The sequence below is a fragment of the Athene noctua genome, chromosome 9 (assembly GCF_965140245.1).
Source record: "Athene noctua chromosome 9, bAthNoc1.hap1.1, whole genome shotgun sequence".
Lineage (NCBI taxonomy): Eukaryota > Metazoa > Chordata > Aves > Strigiformes > Strigidae > Athene > Athene noctua.
The window spans coordinates 7,273,180-7,294,489 of NC_134045.1; the positions used below are offsets into that span (position 1 = coordinate 7,273,180).

The following is a 21,310-nucleotide window of genomic DNA, read 5'->3' on the forward strand; positions in this document are numbered from 1 at the left end:
GATTTTGTATGAAGTTTTCCCATACAGATTTTGTATTATGAAGACACCCATCCCCTGTGGTGTGTGATTTGGGATTATAACAGATTCTAGGTACTCTGTGACACAATTTCTCTCCTCCTACTTGCCTTGCTATCGGCAGGATTTTCATTCACCGGCTGGTTTGAAGGCTGAAGGCCAGTGTCCCTGAGGATGCTTTGTTCACCTCAACCCAGGATGAGGTTCCTTCCCACACAGTCTTCCTCTGGATTTAGGCAGATGATGACCAAGATAGGGATGGGTTCACTTCTCTTCCATACTGCATGGCCACCGCGGCTGATGCCGTTTAGCAGGACAGAAGGTGAGCAGCCATGGGGCTGCACAGCAAAACTGTATTCAAACCCATTTTTATTTGGCTTTCTCTGTGGCTCCTCACCTTGTTAAGTCATCTGTATTCTCATTAATACACACACTGCCCAGATCCAGTTTTCAAGCCATAAGCATATGTTCATTGAAAATGCTGGCACCCAAAGCTGTGTGCTCTGCACAGTGCTCTTTGCTCCAGAGCACTGGGGCAGCAGACTCCTCATTACAAGCCAGTAATCTGGAAAACATTGATTTTTCAAGGTAAACTGAACTGACGTTCAACACAAACAAGCACGGTAAATCTGGCAGGCTCAGGATAAAACACACTCATCCTGCTTCAATGTTGTTCCCTCCCTACACAAGAAATTCCCATGAAGTTGCTGGAGTGTCACACAGGGAGGCCAGGACGGACCTGCTCTGCCTGCAGAAACACAGAGGGAAACCATGAGGCCCTGGTTCCCTGCTGAACACCAGCAGGTAGGGCTCTTGCTGCCCAAACCAGACAAAAAGCATCTCAGATAGCTACATCTTTCAGCACCACAAAAGTCTCCTTTAGGTGACCTTCTAGCACGATGGGGAAGATCTGCAGAAGACCTTCCTCCTCAGTGTGGAAGCCCCTGGGCAGACCCATGAGCATGGCTGGCGACTCTCCTAGGGACAGTCACACCCTCAGCAAAGTGCCACATGGCCTTACAGCCACCTTGCAGCCCTGGGTGTAGGGTTTACAAGCAGACCTGTTCACTGGCATCCTTCCCAGCATGCCAGAAGATGCTGAGCTCAGCTTGGAGCAGCTTTCATACCTCCACAGTAAGGTGTGTGCCTGATGAAGGCTATTCCAGCTCTGATTGCAAAGGAAAGGGAAAAAAATAAAAGCATGTTTAGCACTGAATACTAACTCCTAATTGATTCATCATGATGCTGAATCCCACAGGTGGGTGGCACACTATGGGGAGTAACAGGTCCAAAAAAGCCTGGACCTACTCCAAAAATCCTGTGATACCCGAGTGCAGATGTCCTGCCTGGCAGCGTGGTGCAGAAAGCGGTTGCCATAGCACTCGACATGAGCAGTAATTAGGGATGTGACAGGAAAATGTCTCTTCTCTAGCCAATGACCTGCAATACAATTGCATTTTCCTTGCAGCAATAATAAACCTCATAAAAATGATGTGAAGAGGCTATTAAACTTGCTAAAGACAATCTCTGAGGTCCAAAACCATCAAAGCTGAGGTATCGATGCTGCAGCCAAAGGGATCTCTGCCCCCTGTGACCGTCTCAGCTGCTGGTCTTCTCCCGCGGGATCCAGCCCCTTACCTCCACCACGGTTTCAACACTCAAGGCACTCAAGGAAAGGCTTTTGGTATGGATTTTCCTGGGTTTAGAAAAGGGAAAACTTCTGCAATGATAGCTCATGCTTTCCCGGAGGCTCCCACAATTGACCCTGCAGAGCCCCTGTGGACCATGTACCTCCCTCCCCTCCCCACAGCCGTGGGCAAGGGCTGTGCACGAGGTGTAAGGTATGATGACCCCAAGGCCCATATACACATGCTGGGGCTTGGTTTGGTGATAACGCCTGCAAACAGCAATATCCCTGCTTTTGCTTGTGTAACTGATAAATCCAGCACGGGCGCTTTTGTCAGGGTGGGAAGGATTAAACACCCCTCACAACTCTGAGAGTTTCCGTCTCCTTTCAGGGAATAAATGTCTACCATAAAGATAGAGATCATTACAACATAACGTGTTATTTGCTTAGTTTTCCATTTTTTAAGACTCCCACCTGCTGATATATTTCAAGGCCAGTTCAGCTCCTCACTCCCTTGGCATACTGATTTATTCTGCAGTCACAGACATTTACGAAGCACCAGGTCCTACCTAACACCAGCCTGCCCTGTGCAAGCCTCCGTGCAACTTGATTTCCCACCTACAGCTGCAGGTATAGGTTGGAAATAGCACGGTCAGGACCCCACTTGCCTCTCCCACATCCTCAGAAAGTCCCAAGCTGCTAACCATCCCTGATGCAGACCAGATGCTTTCATCAGTAGCTTCAAGACAAACAAAACAACATTTTCTATGCAGTGAAGCATCTGACAGAACAAAACACGCAGATCTAATCATCAAGGGCACCAAGAAAAGTGACTGAATATGGGTAAAAATGAAACAAATGTTCTGGATGCTGTTGGAAAATATGTGCTCTAAGCTCTCGCTAGTTAAAAGAGAAATAAATGTCACTTTGAAAAAAGGCAGGGGCAATAAACTGGCACCTGTGGAGTACCAGACATTTGTTTGTTCATTCATCAGCAACTGCAATATGGCATCTCAGGCTGTCAGCTGGTGCTAGACCATCTTGCTTTGTTGCTCAGCTCCAGAGCCAGGGTCTGGGTACTGCACTGGTAGGGCTCTGCCCTTCCTGCCCTATCACTTCTATAAATTAACATAAAAAATGCAGCATAAAGGTGCAATTTTCCACGATGTGCTGATCATGAATCCAAATCCTCAAACTCCATGAAGTGCAGAAGCCCAAGGCAGAGATGTTCCACAGCCGCTCTCCCTGCCTGTCCTCCCCAAATCACAGCACCTCACTGCCCATGGTTGTATCCTATCAGGCCACCCAGGATCTGCATGTTTTTTTTGCAAGAGCAAAAACTGGTGGAATTGTTTCTGCCCACAGAAGAAAATTTTGGGTGATTAAGGCATGCTCCTTTTCATACCTTGTAAGACCATTACAGAGTCTATTAAAAATAATCAACATCTTCTCTCTCTGCTTTGCAGAGGTGAACAGAACCTCTAAGCATGCACTTGAAAATCTCCTGAAAAGCTCATAAAAACTCTGAACAAGACAACACAATAAAATGCCTGTTTATAGTGCAATTGATATTCTAAAAAATATATCAGTGCAGCATAGTGCTTTACTAAGATTAATCCAACAGTTGGTTTCTAAGAACAGTCATCACCTTAAATAAAACAGACATTTAGCACAATACTAAACATTTTCAAGTCTCTGTGTGTGACAAATCCTTAATAAATCACGTCTAAACTCTCAACTTTGTTGGGGGGGGATGACTTGATCTTGAAAATATCACTCTGCCCACAAGTACATCAAAGAGAAGAGAAGGCAGGTTTAATTACAGCCTACAAGCAACTTAGCTGCTAGGAGGGATGGCACTTCCAAATTTATTAAGTTGGTGATTACAATATACACACTTGGGCCTGGTGTGTATATACATTGGGTGGTATCAGCTCTCATTTAATTTATCCCCAGACAGTGCCAGGCAAAACTGGGACTATAATCCTTGGAAGGACGGGCTGTACACACCGTGGCCAGCACAGAGGTGGCACAAGCTCTTAGGGTATTCCCACCAGCTCCTCTTTGGAAACATAGCATGAATTTTTGAGATATTTCCATCATGTTGCATTGAGATAACTAATTATTTAATTTTGGCACCCTGGTCCCATGCAGAGCCAGTATCTTCAGCCTGCATCCTGCATCACAGTCTAACTTTAAAGTGAGCTCTTCATCTTGCATACTCATTTCATGAACAGTAAATACAACAATTGCATCTGAGTTAACAACACATCAATTTTGCTGTCAGGATTGTTCAAATTGATTAGCTTCATGGTAGACTTTTAAATACCTGCTGTTTGTGATTAATTTGGACCATTCCGTGATGTCAACTCTATTACTGGAATAGTTACTGTAACTATTTTGGCTTTGTATAATAGGGAACTCCTGTTTGCAGAAAAATATTAAAAAAAAAAAAAAAAACAGGAAGAAAAAAAATTGTTTCAACCTATGATGTTCATTTGCAAAACCACAACATAGCTCTCATGCTCTGGAGTGCTTGATAAACTGCTTTAAAAACCAAAGAAACAGAAAGTTGTCCAGATGGACTCCCATCCATTGCTCAGCCTTTGAACTCACAAGTGGTTTCCCAGTCTGGCCAGTTCAATAATATTTCCCGGCTGCTTTGTTAAAAGTCAACAATATCCACAAGCATGTTAAAGCCTTAATCAGCATTCAGGTAGGACTGCTTCATCCACACCCTGCATACAGGGAGCAATCCGATGGTGCCACTTGCCAAAAGAAAGAGCAGTGGCACTTTGAGCGGCTATTGGGTACCGCTTGCTCGCAGATGTGCAGGATCTCCTCTGTGAGCCACGATGCCAGGCAGTTACTGGGCCATCTCCCCACCAAATATCACTGCAGGGAACCTGGGGGTCCTGGCAAAGCCAGTGCTTCTTTTCAAGTACCCACCATGACAGGGACAAGGCAAGATAGGTGTCTGAATGCGGTGATGAACTAGTTACAAAGGTGGAAAACAGGGACTGGAAATCACTGGATTTTGGAGTGGTACCGTGTTGGACCCTGCAAGCCTGGGTTACCCAGAGAAGAGCTATTTGTGTCTGTTTGACTGAACACCCTTGTCCCACTGTGCTGGGGTACTGGTATCCTGGTCCTCCCTGGGAAGAAAGCCAAGGGATGCTGTGATTTTTCACCTTCACAGAGGCAGATTAATGGCACTGATAACGCTCCATAGCTTGCAGCAAAGATATACTTCGGCTGTTTTTCACAGAGACAAAATTCCTTCCACTTCTTGGCCCTCTTGTTTCCATCAAAAGAAGTAATTTATGCATGTTTTTAACCTCTCATTAGTTCTTTTAGCTTAATTTTCAAAGAAAACCATTAAAACAAATAAATACTCCTTCCTTTTTGGGGGGAAGAGAGAGACTGTCACTTTTTTTGTGCCAACAATATCAGTCAGAAATGGCCTTTTTAAATGAACGAGCATTTAGCATTCTGCCTATTTCTACTTGATAAGAAAGCCTGGACTAATCTGATTCCTATTTGCAATCTCTGGAATACTGAACTGCAGAAGAGACGTGGAAATATTGTTTGGAGCTCAGCTGAATGATTTGCTAATTGCCATAAGCAAATGGTAAGACATTGAGAGCATGAGTTAAAATTAAATCAGCTTCCTCCTCCTTTTGGATTTTGCAGGTATCTTGGTTATCAACAAAGTTATATGTAGGAGAGGAAGAAATCAGAGCAACAAACATGCAGGTTTGGATATGTGACATACAACTGGCAGGGAATTAGTAAAAGAATAGTAAACAAGAAATCCCTGTATTCTCTTGCCTGTATTTTCCCAATATATTTGTTTCTTATGTACTCTTCTCCTGCCACTGAAAAATTATCTCTAAAAACACCCCTCCCCAAATTCAGTGCCAAGGCAGATGGCTTGCTCTGCCTACCAAGCAGCAGCTGGACACATCTGCTTGATCGTGGTGCCCTATGCACCCTTAAACAGAATAAACACATGGATAAATTTGTAAGACTGGAGCTTAAACCAAAATGCTACAATCTCTTTGAATGCCTGCATGACTTGAACACAACCAGCTGATTAGAATTAAGTATCTTTTTCACTTTAATAGTTTTAATGCAAGATCTTGGTATCTTTCCATTCTCTAGAAAAGAAAATCTCTAATGCAGAACACCACTTCACACTCTGAAAAATAAGAAGCTGAGCCCCAGTCCCAGCTAGAAAACTCTCCGGTGTGATACTTCTCCCCTCTGCTTGCACAGATAAACCCTCTCTGATCCTTGCCCTCCACAGTAAACACCAGCCCACTGTTCCCAGCTCCAATCTGCCTTGCTGCTCACATTAAACAGGCTCCCTTCAGAGACCCCATCAAGAGGCTGCCTGGGAAAATACCTGGGAAATACGATTCGAAATAGAAAAATTTCCTCAAATGTTTTTTCAAACAAGTTGCTGTGCAGTTTTTTCAGCTTCTCCTGATGACATTCCCAGTAATTTTTTTTTAAACCCCTTTTCTTTGGTGAGCCTTAGATGTTTTGCAGCTCTATCAGCACACAGCTGCTGAGCACCAGCTTTGGCACCAAGTATTTCTTCACTTAAATGAAAAGTAGAGCAGAGTATAGCATAAGTGACACGTCGGCACAGAGAAGAATAATCTAGGACTCAAAAAACAACTTCCACATAAACAAAAAGAACAAAATCCACCAAATTCCCATGTTCTCGAGAGCCAGAAATTAGAGCCAGACATATAATTTCTGTGCAATCATTCTGTCCCTTTCAGAAGAGATGAGAACTGTCTCTTGAATCAGTTAATCAAAATCTCAGCTGATTATACCATCCGTAGTTTGTTTCCCAGAGAGCTAATTGAGAACATTCAATATTCAAAAATTAAGTTGGTTTCAATGGGCACATCCATCTCTGCAGTGTGGGCTTCTTCTCCCAGACAAATCCGGCACTCCACTACATCAGGTTTGCAATAGCCAAGATTAGGGAGGGGGAGAAAAAACAGGAAAAAATACTCAATCATAATCACCATTGTTCCTTGCCCAAGAAGTGGAAGTAATTTTTGCTCAACTTTGGGAGGACTGGACTGTAGAAGCCTGGAGAAAAGCATGGGCAGCATGAACTAAAGCCCACAGTGGACCCTATCAGATAGAGTCTCCTCACACCAAAGGACACCAGACCCAATGCAGGTTGTGGGAAGGAAAAACATCTCAGAGGGTATGGCGGGGGAGGGCTGTGGTGTCCAAACAAAGTGGTAACAACAGATCTTTTCCACCAGAGGAAGATAATTACTGGAACAGAAGGACAACAGGCAGCTGCATGATGGAAGGGACTGAAAGTGTCCAGGTCCGGAGCAGGGTTGTGTGCTAGAAGGAGGGTGCTGAGAACCTCTTGTTCACTTGTGATGATGTGAAGCTCCATTTCTGCCCAGGTTATCAGCTGGAGTGCAAGACATTTCTTTAGCTTACACACATCAAGCTTCCTTGCAAGTTGTCTGCTGCTTGCTGTTCACTCAGGAACAGATTTTGAGCTCCTTTGCCTTTGTCTCTGACCCCTCCAGAATGCCCCATTGCAACATCGGACCAGGGGTTTTCAGAGTCAGGGTACCATCAAGCCAGAGAGCTGCAGGGCTGCTACCAAGACATCTTCCTTTAGCTCATCTTGTGGGGAACAGCATCAGTGCAGAGCCCAAACTACACCGGCAGCACCTTGCCAGCATCTCCTCCCACTCTCTGGATGCTGCTCACCAAGCTCCATAGTCACAGACACTGAGTATTTGCACAGGGTCTAACATAAACCAATTTTACTCTCTGGGTATCAATGCAATCAAAGTAACAGAGAAACAAAATTCATCCATGCAAGCTACCAGCCCAATTTTGAAAGCTTCTGGCTCTGCAAATTGCCCTGATGATGTCTGCAGAGGGTAGAAATCAGATAAGAGCTGGGGGGGATTTTTCCCAGCTGAGTTTGAGGAGGAAGAAGGGGACTGGAGAGGCCAGGCAGGAGGAGCACATGCTGCCACACTCCATCCCTCTTCTTAGACACCTTGGCACAGGCACTGATGCTTTGTACAGCCGCCTCCGGCTGGAAATACACACCAGCAAGTCACAACGGCAGGAGACAGCTTGCTCCTGCTCATATCCCTCATTAGTGCTAACATGATCTTAACAGCTTCTCCTGTGCAATTAACAGCCAGTGAAATATAGACTTGTCCCTCCTCATTTGCTCTGCTTTCATCAAGCTTAAGTAAGTGGCGCTGGCAGCCGGGCCCCGAGCAGCCACTGTCCCACAGTGCCAGCCCAGGGCTGGACCCATCTCAGCCAGCTTCACCTTGTCAGGCAGCAGGTTGCCCCCCACAACAGCTCTGCTCAGTATTGCAGCCATTTAAACACCCTGCGCAGGGCCAGGGACACCCCATGTCCCTGCAGAAGCAGGGGCAGCCCAACGCTCCCGCCCTGCCCGCGCCGGCGTTGCGGGTCCCTCCAAACGCTGGAGCTGGATCCACCACCGGCAGCAGCGCAGCTGTGCCAGCTCCACTCTCGGGTTGATACGCTCGGCTTTGCAGTGGGACTAATTAGCACAGGCAGAGCAGCTCATCAGCACCATTACCTGCTTCTGGGGTGGCCCCAAACAGCCATGCGTCCCCCGCTCTGGGGTGCAACACAGCACTCGGGTTGGTAGCAGCCCTGGCCGTACCCCACTACATCCCTGCACCCCAAAGCGACCCCAGGTTACTCTGCTTTATAATACAGGTCCCTGTGGTATCTGAGCAGCTGAGGGGGCAGGGCAGGAAGGTGGCTTCATGTTTCTGAGAATGTTATTCAGCATCCAAAGGTGTGCGTGGCAAATTTTCCCATCCATCCCCTCTCACTAGCCCTCTGGACTACTGCCCTGGGTGATTGCCATGAAGGGCAGGAGGGGGCATGCTGTGCGGGTGGCACGGGTGCCGTACGGGCTGGAGAACCCGAGTGCCTTCAGTTCCCCATTTTTCACAAACCTCCAGCAAAAATGACAGTCTGGGAAAGCGGTGAAGGGCTTCTGAGAGCAGATATCGCTTCTGTTAATTATCCTACATGCACGCTCCAACCTTTTCTAGTGTTTGTCACTGGAGAGAAGAGCTCATTTAGAGGCGGATAGGGGGGAAATAAAGCAATTAAAAGAATAGCTATAAGCCTAGCGAAGAGATAACAAATGACAGAGCAGCAGAATGCTAATGCCATGTTCTTGGCTCCTTGTGAATGGACATGTACAGCTCATCGGAGAAGTCCTGCTCCAGTGAGCAGATCTCTCCCCAAAGGATTGTCATCTGCAGCCATGAAAAACGTACAGGATAGAAAAGGATTTTTTAAAATCCCCTGCCAGGACTAAATTTGTTTTGTCAACAGCCATGCCTGACCTCTCCCTGCTTTCACAAGGACTGAGAGGTTCTCCTTCCTTCTGAGCAGATGCAGAGCAGGTAGAAGTGCTGGGCCAGGGAGCTGCAAGAAGATGGGAACTGTGGATGGGACAAAGCAAGTTTCATCCAGTATCACAGTACCATTTTTAAAGGGTTTCATCTGGTCGTTGGTGACCCTAAAACTTGTTTGACTTCCATTTACAATGACTTTTTCCTTTCAGAATTATTACATATCATTAGTAAAAGTAAGAAAAGGTCTAGATAACTCTGCAAATATAACATTTCCCAGATGAACATTAATCTAATGTTTTCTAAAGCCCTGTTCTGCCACTAAACCAAATATATATATATTTAAATATGTGTGTCTACTTCTCATACACACAATTTGTGTGATTCCAGTAGCCTTGATATTAATAGTAACATATCATTACCTCCCCATTAATCTTCAGGCAGCTCCCCATAAAGCACTGCTGAAACGTCCTGAAATAGCAGCTAAAACCAATAGTAAAAACCACCTAGCAACGCCCTGCTTTTGCCTCCTGCTTCAGTTGAGAGGATGGAAGGAGGGCAGCCAGTGTGAGCAATGGTGAGAAAAACACCACTTGATCATCGTTTTTAAGCAACAGCAGGCTTATGAATATAATTTTGCCAAAAAAACAAGTGAAATACATGACACATTTCGCACGTTCCCGCTGTCAGATGAAATAACCAGTGATGATGGGACTTACAGCACAGTGCTTGCACCCTGCCATGGTGATTCATGGAGATACCTGGTAATAAAACCCCAGGGCAGGTGTTTGGAGCCCATGCCCACCCTGCCACATGATTAACCTGCTAGAGATACTTCCCAGGCAGTCAAGAAGAAAGAAGGAGCCTCATTAATGCCCCTGGGCTCTTTTGGGGGATCTCATTTCTGTTCAGCATCCTCCTAACAGCACCTTGTTGGCAAGGAGGTGTTTCACTGCAGGACTGAGATGCCCAAGACTGAAGCACGCACTCCTTCAGCCGCAGCACATCATGACTGCCTCCCCACAGCAGCACAGCTACTCCTGCATCCGTAACCTACCTCACTTTCCCACTCCTCTGCCCCACTTTCCTCTTTTCCATAGTCTTCCCGACTAAAGCAAGTCGATAAACCAGTACATCCATTTTATCTACTCCAGTAAGGCAGTTCCCTGCTCCTAAAAATACTCCAGGAAATTGAATCAACATTTTGTAATTTGGCTGGTAACAGCAATTACTAATAATCAGCAGTAACATAATTTTCTTCATTTTCTACTCTAGCTATAATGTAATTTCAATAGCAAACTTGGTTTTGCACACTAAACAAACATGATGGGCAACATGAGAAAAACGGAGATAAAGCTGACTATCAAAATATAGGCTTAAAAATACATAAACTTCTATCAAGTAGCAAACAATTATCATTCAAACAGCCTTTTGTAAAGATAAAGTTAATATTGTTCCTGACTATCAAAATATAGGCTTAAAAATACATAAACTTCTATCAAGTAGCAGACAATTATCATTCAAACAGCCTTTTGTAAAGATAAAGTTAATGTTGTTCCTATGTTCCCCTATAAAATAGAAAAATGAAAGCTCCACTCCTCTTGCTCGGTGGCAGTGCTCAAAATTGCAACTCTAGTGCCTGGGCATGCCAGAGGCTGGAGGCAGCATCCTTCCTCCCCAACCTCCCACAGACCCACCGATTTACTGTGAGGAGAGCAAAAGGCAGGGCAAGGTGAAAAGCGCACACACACGACTTGAAAGACTATAGTAGATGCAAGACTACAGTCAAGCAAACTATTTGTTTCATAGTGAAAAGCACTTTTGCAGAAGGAAGCCCAGCTCTGAAATAGGTTTTCTGGACATGGAGAGCTCTTCCAGATTAAAAAAAAAAAAGGAATATTTTCTTCCCCCGACTTGATAAATTTGCTGTAGGTGTGTGTCTATGCTTTCCAAAACAATAAGCAAGTGCCAATTTCATGCAAGGATTAACTTGAAGAGTGACTGACCAACTCATTGCTTTTCCTTGAAGCCAAGAACAGCAGATGCTACACTGCTCTGTGCAAGTATCAGTCCCTAATGGGTACTGATGACTGGATCAACCCAGCTCGGCCAAAGAAAAATACAACTGAATTGTAGGAAGTCTTGCCACACTCAGGAGCTGCTCAGCAAGACTCTGCTTGCTGGCAGCACTGTTGCGTGACATTTAGAAATGGCACTCTGTCCAGTTTAGAAGACATCCCTTACTAAGGCTTGGAGCAAGTTGCAGATTTTCTAAAATCTCCAAGCAAAAATGGACTGCAATCAAATTTCCTATTTCAAGAAGGCCAGAAGAAACATCCACACACTAACCCCCATACACATCAGCTGCCTGCATCCTTTCAAAGGCCAGATGAAAGTTGATAAGCTCAGACAATGCTATGAATTATTTCAGAACAGAGGCAGGTGAGTACCCAAGTCCCGGTGTCTACAGAGAGCCCACCTGGGAACATTGCCTGGAGCTTGGTAAATAGACCCACAAAACATAAGGCAGCATCTAATGTCTATTGAAGAGGAACCATTAGAAAGGACAGATCATTCCCAGCTAATTTTAGTAACAAGATCACTTAAGTTCATTTGATTAATTATTCAGTGAATAGTATATACCAAGCTGGTCTTTGGCATTTCTGGTCTTGGAATAAACTTTGGGAAGCAGACACCTTGGAAAGACGGGATTTTGAGAAACCTCACATTTATTCTGCTTTCAGAAGTGTATTAGCAGCAGCCCCTGCACCAGCCTGATGAGTTTTACATCCTCTGCTTTGATGCCAGCACACTCTAGAACAATCACTGCTTTCCAGGGGATATTTTGGATGTGTGGCAAAGCATGCACCACTCACACAGGCAAGACTCAATCTACCTGTTGCCAGAAAGCTTTATAATTAACCAGACTATTATGTTTTTAAGCACTTACTACAAGACTTGTCATTTGAAATTGGATTCTGTTTTCATATGCTTTTGGGACAGATTTTTTCTCTCTAGAGGAGTAAGAGTCACACTGGAATATGACTCAAAACTGGCTTTTGTTTTTATTTCCAGCCAGCCTGAACTACTCAGGCTTTTGAAGATGGGTTCCTCTTGGGAAGGAGAAAAGCCACCAGTGGGCTGTGTCCTTTGCGTTGGTGCCCAGCACCATCACTACCTGCTGGCAGGGACGGCTCCCAAAGGGGCCCCGCAGACCTCACAGCTTGGTGCTGATCCTGAATGCTGTTGGTGCCAGACACTTGTCAGGAGGCTCACAAACACCTCAGACACTGCCAAAGGCAAAGGCAGTCAGAGGGGGTGCTGAGGGAGACACTGCAAAGGCAGGCAGAGGGGAAGGAAACATGAGCAGCTAACGAGTTTGTCACCTTAATTTGATAGCTTGGCGCAGCCTGCAAAAGCTTGATTCTCAGCAAGAGCAATCAGGTGCCATATTTAGTTTCAACTTTGATGTAACGTTCAACTAAAGCATGCCTAGATCTCTCCTCTGCCATCTTCTCTCCCTGCTGCTATTGCAGCTGCGATGCAGACATTGCAGTGCTGCTCGTGGATCCGTCCCCTTGCTGCCTTGCCAAGGCTTTGTGCAGACAGAAGTACAGCCACACCAGGCTGTTGGGAACAGAACAGAGGCAAAGCACCTACAACAGCAGCTGCAGGGCTTGGGCTGGCCTCCCTGCCGCTGAATTCCAACTTGAAGAAAGGGGGCTTGTTTCTATTAAGTGCTAGAGTGATCACCAGGGGATATTTTGGACGGGAAGCAAAGCAGGCACGGACTAAGTGCAGGGGATACAGAGAGATCACAAAGAGACAAGACCACAGATCGTTCCAGTTTGTTGTGTGTAAAACAGCTAGGTAGGATAATGTTATACAGAGATTCACACTGTTACCTTTTATAGCACAGCAAACCTTTTAGATAAAGTGGAAAAGCTGAAGAGCTATTTAAATGCCCTCCTGGGTAAAACTCAGTATCATTTCAGATGCCATAAGGATCAGGTTGCACCAAAGAAAATGGCCTGAAAAAAACACTGAGACAAAAGAAGTCATAGTGGCCATCATGACAGGACACAAACCAAGCAGAAATGGAGATTTTGCAAAGTTTTGCTTCCCTGAAGCTTCTGTGGTGCTTAGCTCTCTGGAGCAGCACTGCCCCTGCACACTAACTCTGTGATCCAACAGCTCCAGGAAACAGTGGGGTGGCAGCATGGGGAACTTACTTGGTGTTGTCCGAGTCAATGGTATGAAAGAGCTTCTCAAGTTCTTCTTCGTTGAGTGTCCCATCAGAAAAAAAGGCCTGGAACTCCTCCAGGGACAGCTTCCCATCATCTGCAAACAGCCACACAGCCACCATTAGGGAATGGGCAAAGCAAGGGGCACAACAACTGACAATCAAGAGTTACGTTCAGATTTAAAGATTCAGTCCAAAATTACCTCAAAGTGCTTCTGCAGAACTGGCCCTCAACCAATGCAGAGCTCACTGGCCACAGGGTGGGACCTGGCAGCTCTGGCAGCACTGGAGCCAGGTGACAGTTCATTGCTCCTGTCTATGGATTCACTGGCCCTTCGCAACTAACTGGGCTATTAACCCAAAGCATGACTCAAGCCTAAAGAGAAAGAGCCTGCAAAGTGAATTACATTTAAGAAATCATGGAGTGCTTTGTCTACCCAGAATGCAGAATGCTCATTAAGAGACACCTAGCAGATAGGAGAAGACCCAGGGCTGGGATTAACAACAGACCCAGACGTGTCTTTTGCCATCTCCATCCAGCTGCATCTTCTCCCATAGTGCATTTCCCTGCTCTGCACAGAAACACAAGATAGGAGCTACCAAGCATAACAAGACACATCTTGCTTCAGTTGTCGTTTAAGGATACAAGGGCTGTGTCACCTTAGTGTTGTGCCTTTACTTCTAGAGGGACCTGATGATGCACAGAATCCATCTGCCTGGCCATACGGGCTGCAGCTTGCTTTATGCCTTTTGGCAAACCTACCATCACGCGAAGGAGTCACAAGACAGAGGTTTAATAATGTTCTCCTGGGCACCTGGAGAGGAGCTTGCAGTAATTTCAGCAGCAAGCTCCAAGCTCAAACATTTATTTTAATACCAGCTCTGGACAAAAGTGCACAGGCACTCAGCAGTCTCATCTCTGGCTGTAGGAAGAGGCCCTGTAGATAGCCAGTTCTTGGGGGAAAGTGTCTCTGGTCTGAACTCAGAGATCAAAAACCAACATCTGGATTTGAAAATATCCATACACTGCCATACACTGCTGGTCCCAACATTAATTTAATACTAGTCTTATTATAGCCTACTGAAATGACTAAGAAAGAAAAAACACCAAGGAGGACTCCTTTGCAACTTTTGCTGATAAGGTGACACTTAACTTTTAAATCTGGAGCCTTTTGCTGTGCTGTGGACACGTACAGAACATCTGTAAAGCCACAGCTGGAAGTGAGGAGGTCTGGAGAAAGGTCCTATGAAGTTCAGCAATAAATCAATGGGAGAGAGACAAAAGAAACTTTGAACAAACTTTAATTTACCTCAAGTTTCTTTTTCAAGCTGCTGACACTGCTCTGGTGTGCAGCAGTGCTTAGGGGGGAATAACTACTCCAGGTCATGTACTGTTTAGACTCTCTCCATTCATATCCACAGCAGATCCATAGACTGGAAATGCTGCCTACTTTGCAGTAAGAGAATGTATCATTTATTATTTAATCAAATCAATTATAAACGCTGTTGCTTCTCTTTCAGGAAATGATGCTAGAGGACAAAATTAGCTAACTTACCACATACACGTCAATATTTTTTCCGCAAACTAAATTGGTCTGCTGCTCCTAAAACACACCTGCATTGCCAAATGCAGTGCTACCCCAGTTTCCTTGGCTGACACAGACAAATTTAGACCAGTGATAAATTGAGTCCAAGATACTTATTTAATTGGCAATTACAAAAGGAACACAGCAGGAGAACAAAATCTACAACAACACTGTCTGTAAAGGGTATCATTGTCAGAGCACCACAATGGCTACAGAGAGTGCCCAGCTGCCTATATTGTTTTTCTGCGTTCCCTACCCGAAACATGACCTCTTTGCAGCAGAAAGGGTGCAGAATACCAACTTATCGCTTAGAGAATGGGTGCCAGATTCGCTGCCTGTTTCCAGTTACAGAAAACTAAAGCATCTGTACTTCAACATGTAGCTATGGCTTGAAGCATCCCACCAGTGTCACCTGGAGGCTAACCCAGTGGTGACACTCTTTTGCTGAAGGAGATAGAAAGACTGTCCAGAGCAAGAGTATCCACACCATTCATCTCCACCCCTGTGCATTGCACAACTGGATGAGAAGCTTCCCCCACGATGCTCCTATTTATGCAGTATCCTAGCCAAGATCAAGGTTTGGTTTCTTTGGAACCTGGCTGGCAATGAATATGTCTTCAAGCATCAGGATCAAAAGGATAACAGCATTTCTATCCCATGAGGGCTAAACAATTCTTTATATATGGTACACTTTTCCTGTAAACCTTCAATCAGTGCTTGTTCACCTCAAAATTGTCCATCCACACAGAGGGCAGAGAGAATTAAATTCCCAGGAAAGTCACATAAATCAACTTACTGGAAAAGAGAAACTGTAAAATGAAGCAATTTTTTTTTCAGGAGAGTACTTCAATCTGAATTTACAGTTTGCTCACCTTGGAAAGGTAGAAAGGAAAAAGCAGAAAGAAATCTTTTTCCTATATCTAGTTTATATCTTATAACTTTCTCCTTCATTTAACTTGTGTTTGATTTTTTTTTCTTGAGTAATGTACGTCAGACCACATTTTTGCTGCAGTTTCTGAAACACCGGTGTTTAGAATCTGTGCCAAAATGCTGCTCTGACTCCTATCTTGCAGCCTCCAGTCACAGGTGAGAACGGGGAGGCAGGTACTAACTACTGTGACAAGTTGGATCACTGAAAACCAACATGCACTGAATTTTTGTTGGTATTTAACAGCCCAAAGTAATACAAGATGAGCAAAGGATCTAGAGGAAGGAGGAGGTGACAGTGACTTTTATTTCATCTTTGTGGTTTGAAGACCCCAAATAACTGGTGGGTCCCTAGCAGGAATTTGAACAAAAGTACAAATTTTACTCAAACAGTGCTCAGGACTTTCATTCCCCAACAAACACCACCACAAAGTACCAGTCAGTTTAAAGCTGATAATTATTTAATACAAGCTTAAATACTTGTCTGCAAACACAAAAAGCAAAAGCCTCCCAGAGTAACAAGATAATCCCTGAGCTGCGTATCTATAATTGTGAAACAACCCTAAAGTCACAGGTTGCTGGAGCCCAGCAGGCAAGGAAGCCTTTGGGGAACTTGAGTGATAAGAGGAAGCAGACCAGGCTGGGATTTAAGTTAAAGCTAAACTGGTAGAAAATCCTGGACAGGGAGGATTGACCACAACATTACTGACACCAGGTCCACCTGTCAGCAAGTGCTGTGATAAGAGCTGATGGAGACACTATGCTCCTGGTGCAGCCTTATCAGGAAAGTCAGAGAAAAGCAAGCTTTTTCTGAAAGCAGAAGGGTCTGTGCTCACCAAAGAATGGATAAGACTTCCAGAAACCTGCTTTTTGCTGAAAGCTCCTGAGTACAAGAGATACAAATGGTCCAAATGAGCTGGCAGGCGTCACACTAGAGTGGCAGCGTCAATCGTATGGTTCAAACTCACCCATGCCCTGCCCTGTAGGCACTCATCTGGGGACATTTCAGCCCTAGGTAGCTCCTTTTGATAGGAAGTGTAATAGAAAATTTGAGATTCCACACCAAATCTCACTAAACAAAATGAAGCTTCCATCAGTTTTAAGATCTAGACAAGTCTTTGTGACTTTCATCTGGATAAGCACATTAAAGGCAGGCAACCTTCTTTCACCTATTCACACACACACACCCCCCCGGCTTTAAACTCGGTACTTGAAGTCAACACCTAAACTGGCAGCAAGGACAAACACCACCAACTAAATCACCTACAACTGTGCTGACTGGCTGAGAAAAGGGATAATCAGGCCACAGCTATTCTGCCATATTTTTTTTCCTGAGAGAGCAAGTTTCATTTTACTCTAGCTTTTCAAAATAATTCAATCACAAACAAAGACCAATGCAAATTACCAGACAAATAGAGTTATCAAAGTTAAAACTAACTGAGGAGAGAAGGATATAACAGAGAACATCAGAAAGATCCAACTGGGATTTTATTATTGCTCCATTTGCCATTGTGAAAATCTGAGGAGTCTAGAGGCGGCTTTTATGCCTTCTAACTCACAGAATCAGGCTGTTCTCACCCAGCAGCCGGGGGAATCAAACTAAGATCATAAATCATTCAAAATATAGGAAATCTGATGGCTGAGTTTTTGAAAATGCACTCAACGGTACAAATAGCTTAAAGCATCCACAAAATAAGGTCACCGTTCCAAGCCTGAATTTGCTAAATCCATTTTCAATTACATCAGGTTGAGACTACTCATATATTTTCTAGGTATATTATGAATATTTTTCATTACTTATTTTTATTACTATGAGTTTTAAAATGCTTTAAGCCCCGCTTAGTGTGCAAGTGCCAACAGAGCTATGGGTAAGCAAATTGGATTTTATTCTGGTCTGTGAATAAAAGTGACAATTGTATTTTTTTCTTCTTTCTTGGGGGGGAGTGTGTGTGCGGATACACCAGCCAGCAAGAACATGGACTGGCTTCTACCCTGGGCCCTTCATCCAGCCCCCTCAGAAGTCAGCAGGAACAGTTTTATCCATCTAAATGAAGCTGCATATAGACTTGAGTTTTCAGTCCTGAGCTGTTAGGAAAAATTACCTTCAGGTTCACAAATCTGATCTGTTATGGATCTGAATGATGCAGACTGGACACTAAATGTGAGACCTCAAAATATCCCTTTTAACAGAGTTTTTAAGCTGCAAAATGCACCTTGAAAGCTAGATGTTCAGGCAGCTGGATCCATTTTGGGATTTCTGTAGCGATGAGAATGGGGAGGCAGTCCATCGCTCATCGCCCCATTTCCCTATGCCGTGGCTCCAGCTGTAACACAGATACACCCAGAGGTAGGGAACTGCACCCTGAGAATCAGCTGCTAGGGGAAGTCATCCTGAACAAGGGAAAGGATAATGAAGCAAATAGGCTCCTGAACCTGAAGAAAGCCATTTCATCTGCCACTTTTAGAAGAAATGTGCGGGTTTTTAGACCACTTATTTTTATGTAGATGCTGTCCTGATGAGTGTCTTGATGTCCTCCAACATCTTAGTCCGTGGCTTTGGAGACACTGCTGGAGGGTCCCAACCCAGGCGTGCTGAGCTGCCACTCTCAAGTGAAGCCCATGGGCGACATCCCCTGTGTCACCAAAGGGCTGTGACTGCACCTTGCATGGCACTGCACAACCTTTCTGCCAGCCAAAGAAGGGGTGCGTTTACTGCAGCACCCGTTCCACTCCCCAAGTCATCTGCAGCTCCTCTGCAAGCCACCCACTTTGACTCCAGTACCGCAATGTTACTTTGGGGGCAGCTGAATTCATTTGGAAGCAGGCCTGCTGATTCACCTCCAGCTCTGGCTGAAGCTGTGAAGCCACAGGAGCTCTGCATGAGAAGCACAGCCCATGTTTCGGTGGCTCCTTACAAGGACAGTGCCATTGCCACTGGAACGGAGCCCCTGCAAAAGTCGTTACTAATGAGATGTAACACATATCGTTAAAAGCAATTTTATAGCAATTTTCTAGTGAAAGGAATTTACAGAATGACTCCAAAATCACCTTTTGGAAAGTTAACTAATGCCCAGACCAGATGCTTTTGCAAGGGATGGTACAACACAAAGCAATCTGCACAGATAACCTGAGAGACAGATTGATGATTCCATCGCAGCTGATAATCTGTTTGAAACACCCCTGTGCGCTTCCTAATGCCAGCTGGGATTGCTGATGGGACCAACTGGTTGATGCTGGCACAGGAATGCAAAGCCTGGCACAGAAGCCACCAAGTTTTCCATACAAATAAAGCCATGGATTGAACTTCAGGAGCTGGGGTTTTGCTTACATAACTCATTGGAAAACATTTGATAAATGTTTTTCTTCTTGCCACTGACAGAATTTAGAGGTGGTGTCTCCTGTCTTCTGCCAGTGCCCCACCACAGCTCCTACAAGCTCCTTGCTCGGGGGCAGGCTGTGCACAGGCACCATAGCCCAGTGGCAAATGGCACATGCAGCTCTGCTTTCAGCATCACCATTTTCTTTCTGCCACATGCTAATACAAACCTTTGGGATTTTTTATCCTCCTGAGGCATCTTTCCTTCCTATGCTCAGATGAGGTCTTATAGAGACATAAGTTGCACATAGCAAATGAAAGAGCATCTCTTAAGAAGTCAGCCAATACCCCTCCCTAGTCATTTACCCCAGTCATGAAGATCAGCTCTTTTTCAGTACTCCGAAGGTACTTCTCTCTGTATGAGTTCATTTGTTCATCAAACAAAATATCAAGCCAATTTTGGTCATCTTCTTTCTGGTCTGCAGCAGATGATGCAGTTTTGTGGTACAACTGGAACTGGTGTGTATTCAAAATCCTTCATGGGCACTGATACAACAAAACCGAGGCTCGCTCTTGTGCCAGGATTAACCTTTTCATTTCCATGAAAAAAGGGAGAAAAGTGACTTTCATTTCAAAGTGATCACATCAGCCAGCATAGGACATTGAGAAATAACTTAAAGCCTGGTTCTTGTCTAGGAAGATGAGTAGACATGTACCAAACAGATGATGGCTGGCAATCTTCACTTTAGGACCTGGCCTGGGGAAAAGCAGGGATTTCCGCTGTTGTCAGAAACCTGTACCTCATTCTCACCAGAAACAGCCCATCCAGCAGTGTCCATTAACATGCCTGAATATTCCCCAATATGCTCAGCTTTTATCATCAAATCAAGCCTTTTGTCATCCTAGAATTATAAGTAATTTTGAAATTCTTTGTAATAGCAGCTATAGATAGATATCAAATATAGGCCGGTAGGCAGGGAGACATGCAGGAGTGATCTAGCACATTTTGTCCCACTGTCTTTTGTGAAGACTCTACTTTATTCAGTTTCCCAAATAATCCTCACCCTGCTGTAATGAGCTGATTTAAATGTGGGTTTTTTTCTGCACTTACCCAATGTATTGACTCTGGATGTTTTATCACAGCTATTTTTGAATGCCTACCAAAGAAATTCCCAGTTCTTTACAAACTAAATGCTGGGATCAGACTTCCCCAGGGTTCAAACAGCCTGGCCAGGTTCAATCCAATTGCTTCTTAAGAGAAGCTACAACAAACCCTACCTGAACGTTTAGAAGAGGATTCAGACAGATGCTGCCATTAGTCCACAGAGCTTTCATAATCCACCATCTTCCCATGGAAAACAGGAGGTAGCCTGTTTCAGTTTTTGTCTTGCTAATTAGATTTCTTTTCTTGCAATTTTAAAAGAAAATGAATGCCAACAGCCAATTTCAATACATTTGCTTCACATCTGTAGCAGCACAAGGAACATACTGAGTCAGCCCCTCCACGTGCTGCTGCTCTGTAATAATTTATGAAAAACGCAGGTGATCTGGCTCCCGGGACACTTTGTACATGAACATGTTGGTCTAGCTCAGGGAAGACTAGTGGGAAAACCTTTGGGAAAAGAAACTGTAGCTTGCAGTAAGAAACCTCATGATAAATAGTTCATATTAAGAGGCAATACCTGAACTCCCAACGTCTGCCTTCGGGCTCCAGCCTGGGGAACAGAAGGGAGCCGGGGGGAGGCAGCCCAGATGATGGACATGCACCAGTAAATATACTGGTCAGTGGTAGCACACATGAGACCTCATGGCTCCTCTGGGCTAAATACCAAAAATATATATAATAAATAAATAAAGAGATTGGGGATATACCTTCTCCCCCCTTTCTTCACTCTCCCCATCAGTCACAGAGATCTCTGTTTCGGAGCAGTTGCAGCCATTCCAGCTTAGCTCCAGACATACAACTGCCACTGCCTCTCAGTTATTTTTCATCTTAGTTGGCCTCAGCCTATCTCCTTTATATTAGGTACTATTAAATGGCTGACTGACTTTGAGCAACTATAGCTTTTAATCACCTTCAATTTATTCACCCGTTCAAACCATTTCCCCTGCGAGTTACACAAGCACAAGCCACCGTGGTGAAGCAGCAGATTCCTGTGCAGAGCTTGCAGCCTC

At 44.6% G+C, this 21,310-nt stretch overlaps 1 protein-coding gene across 1 annotated transcript in view; it reads right to left on the bottom strand.

Annotated features, from left to right (window-relative positions):
* NECAB2 (N-terminal EF-hand calcium binding protein 2) overlaps window positions 1-21,310 on the bottom strand; it is an 84,659-nt gene that overhangs the window by 31,099 nt on the left and 32,250 nt on the right. Inside the window, exon 3 of the mRNA XM_074913295.1 lies at window positions 13,296-13,404. Within this exon, the coding sequence (XP_074769396.1) occupies window positions 13,296-13,404 (109 nt within the window). The remainder of the gene's footprint in view (window positions 1-13,295; window positions 13,405-21,310) is intronic.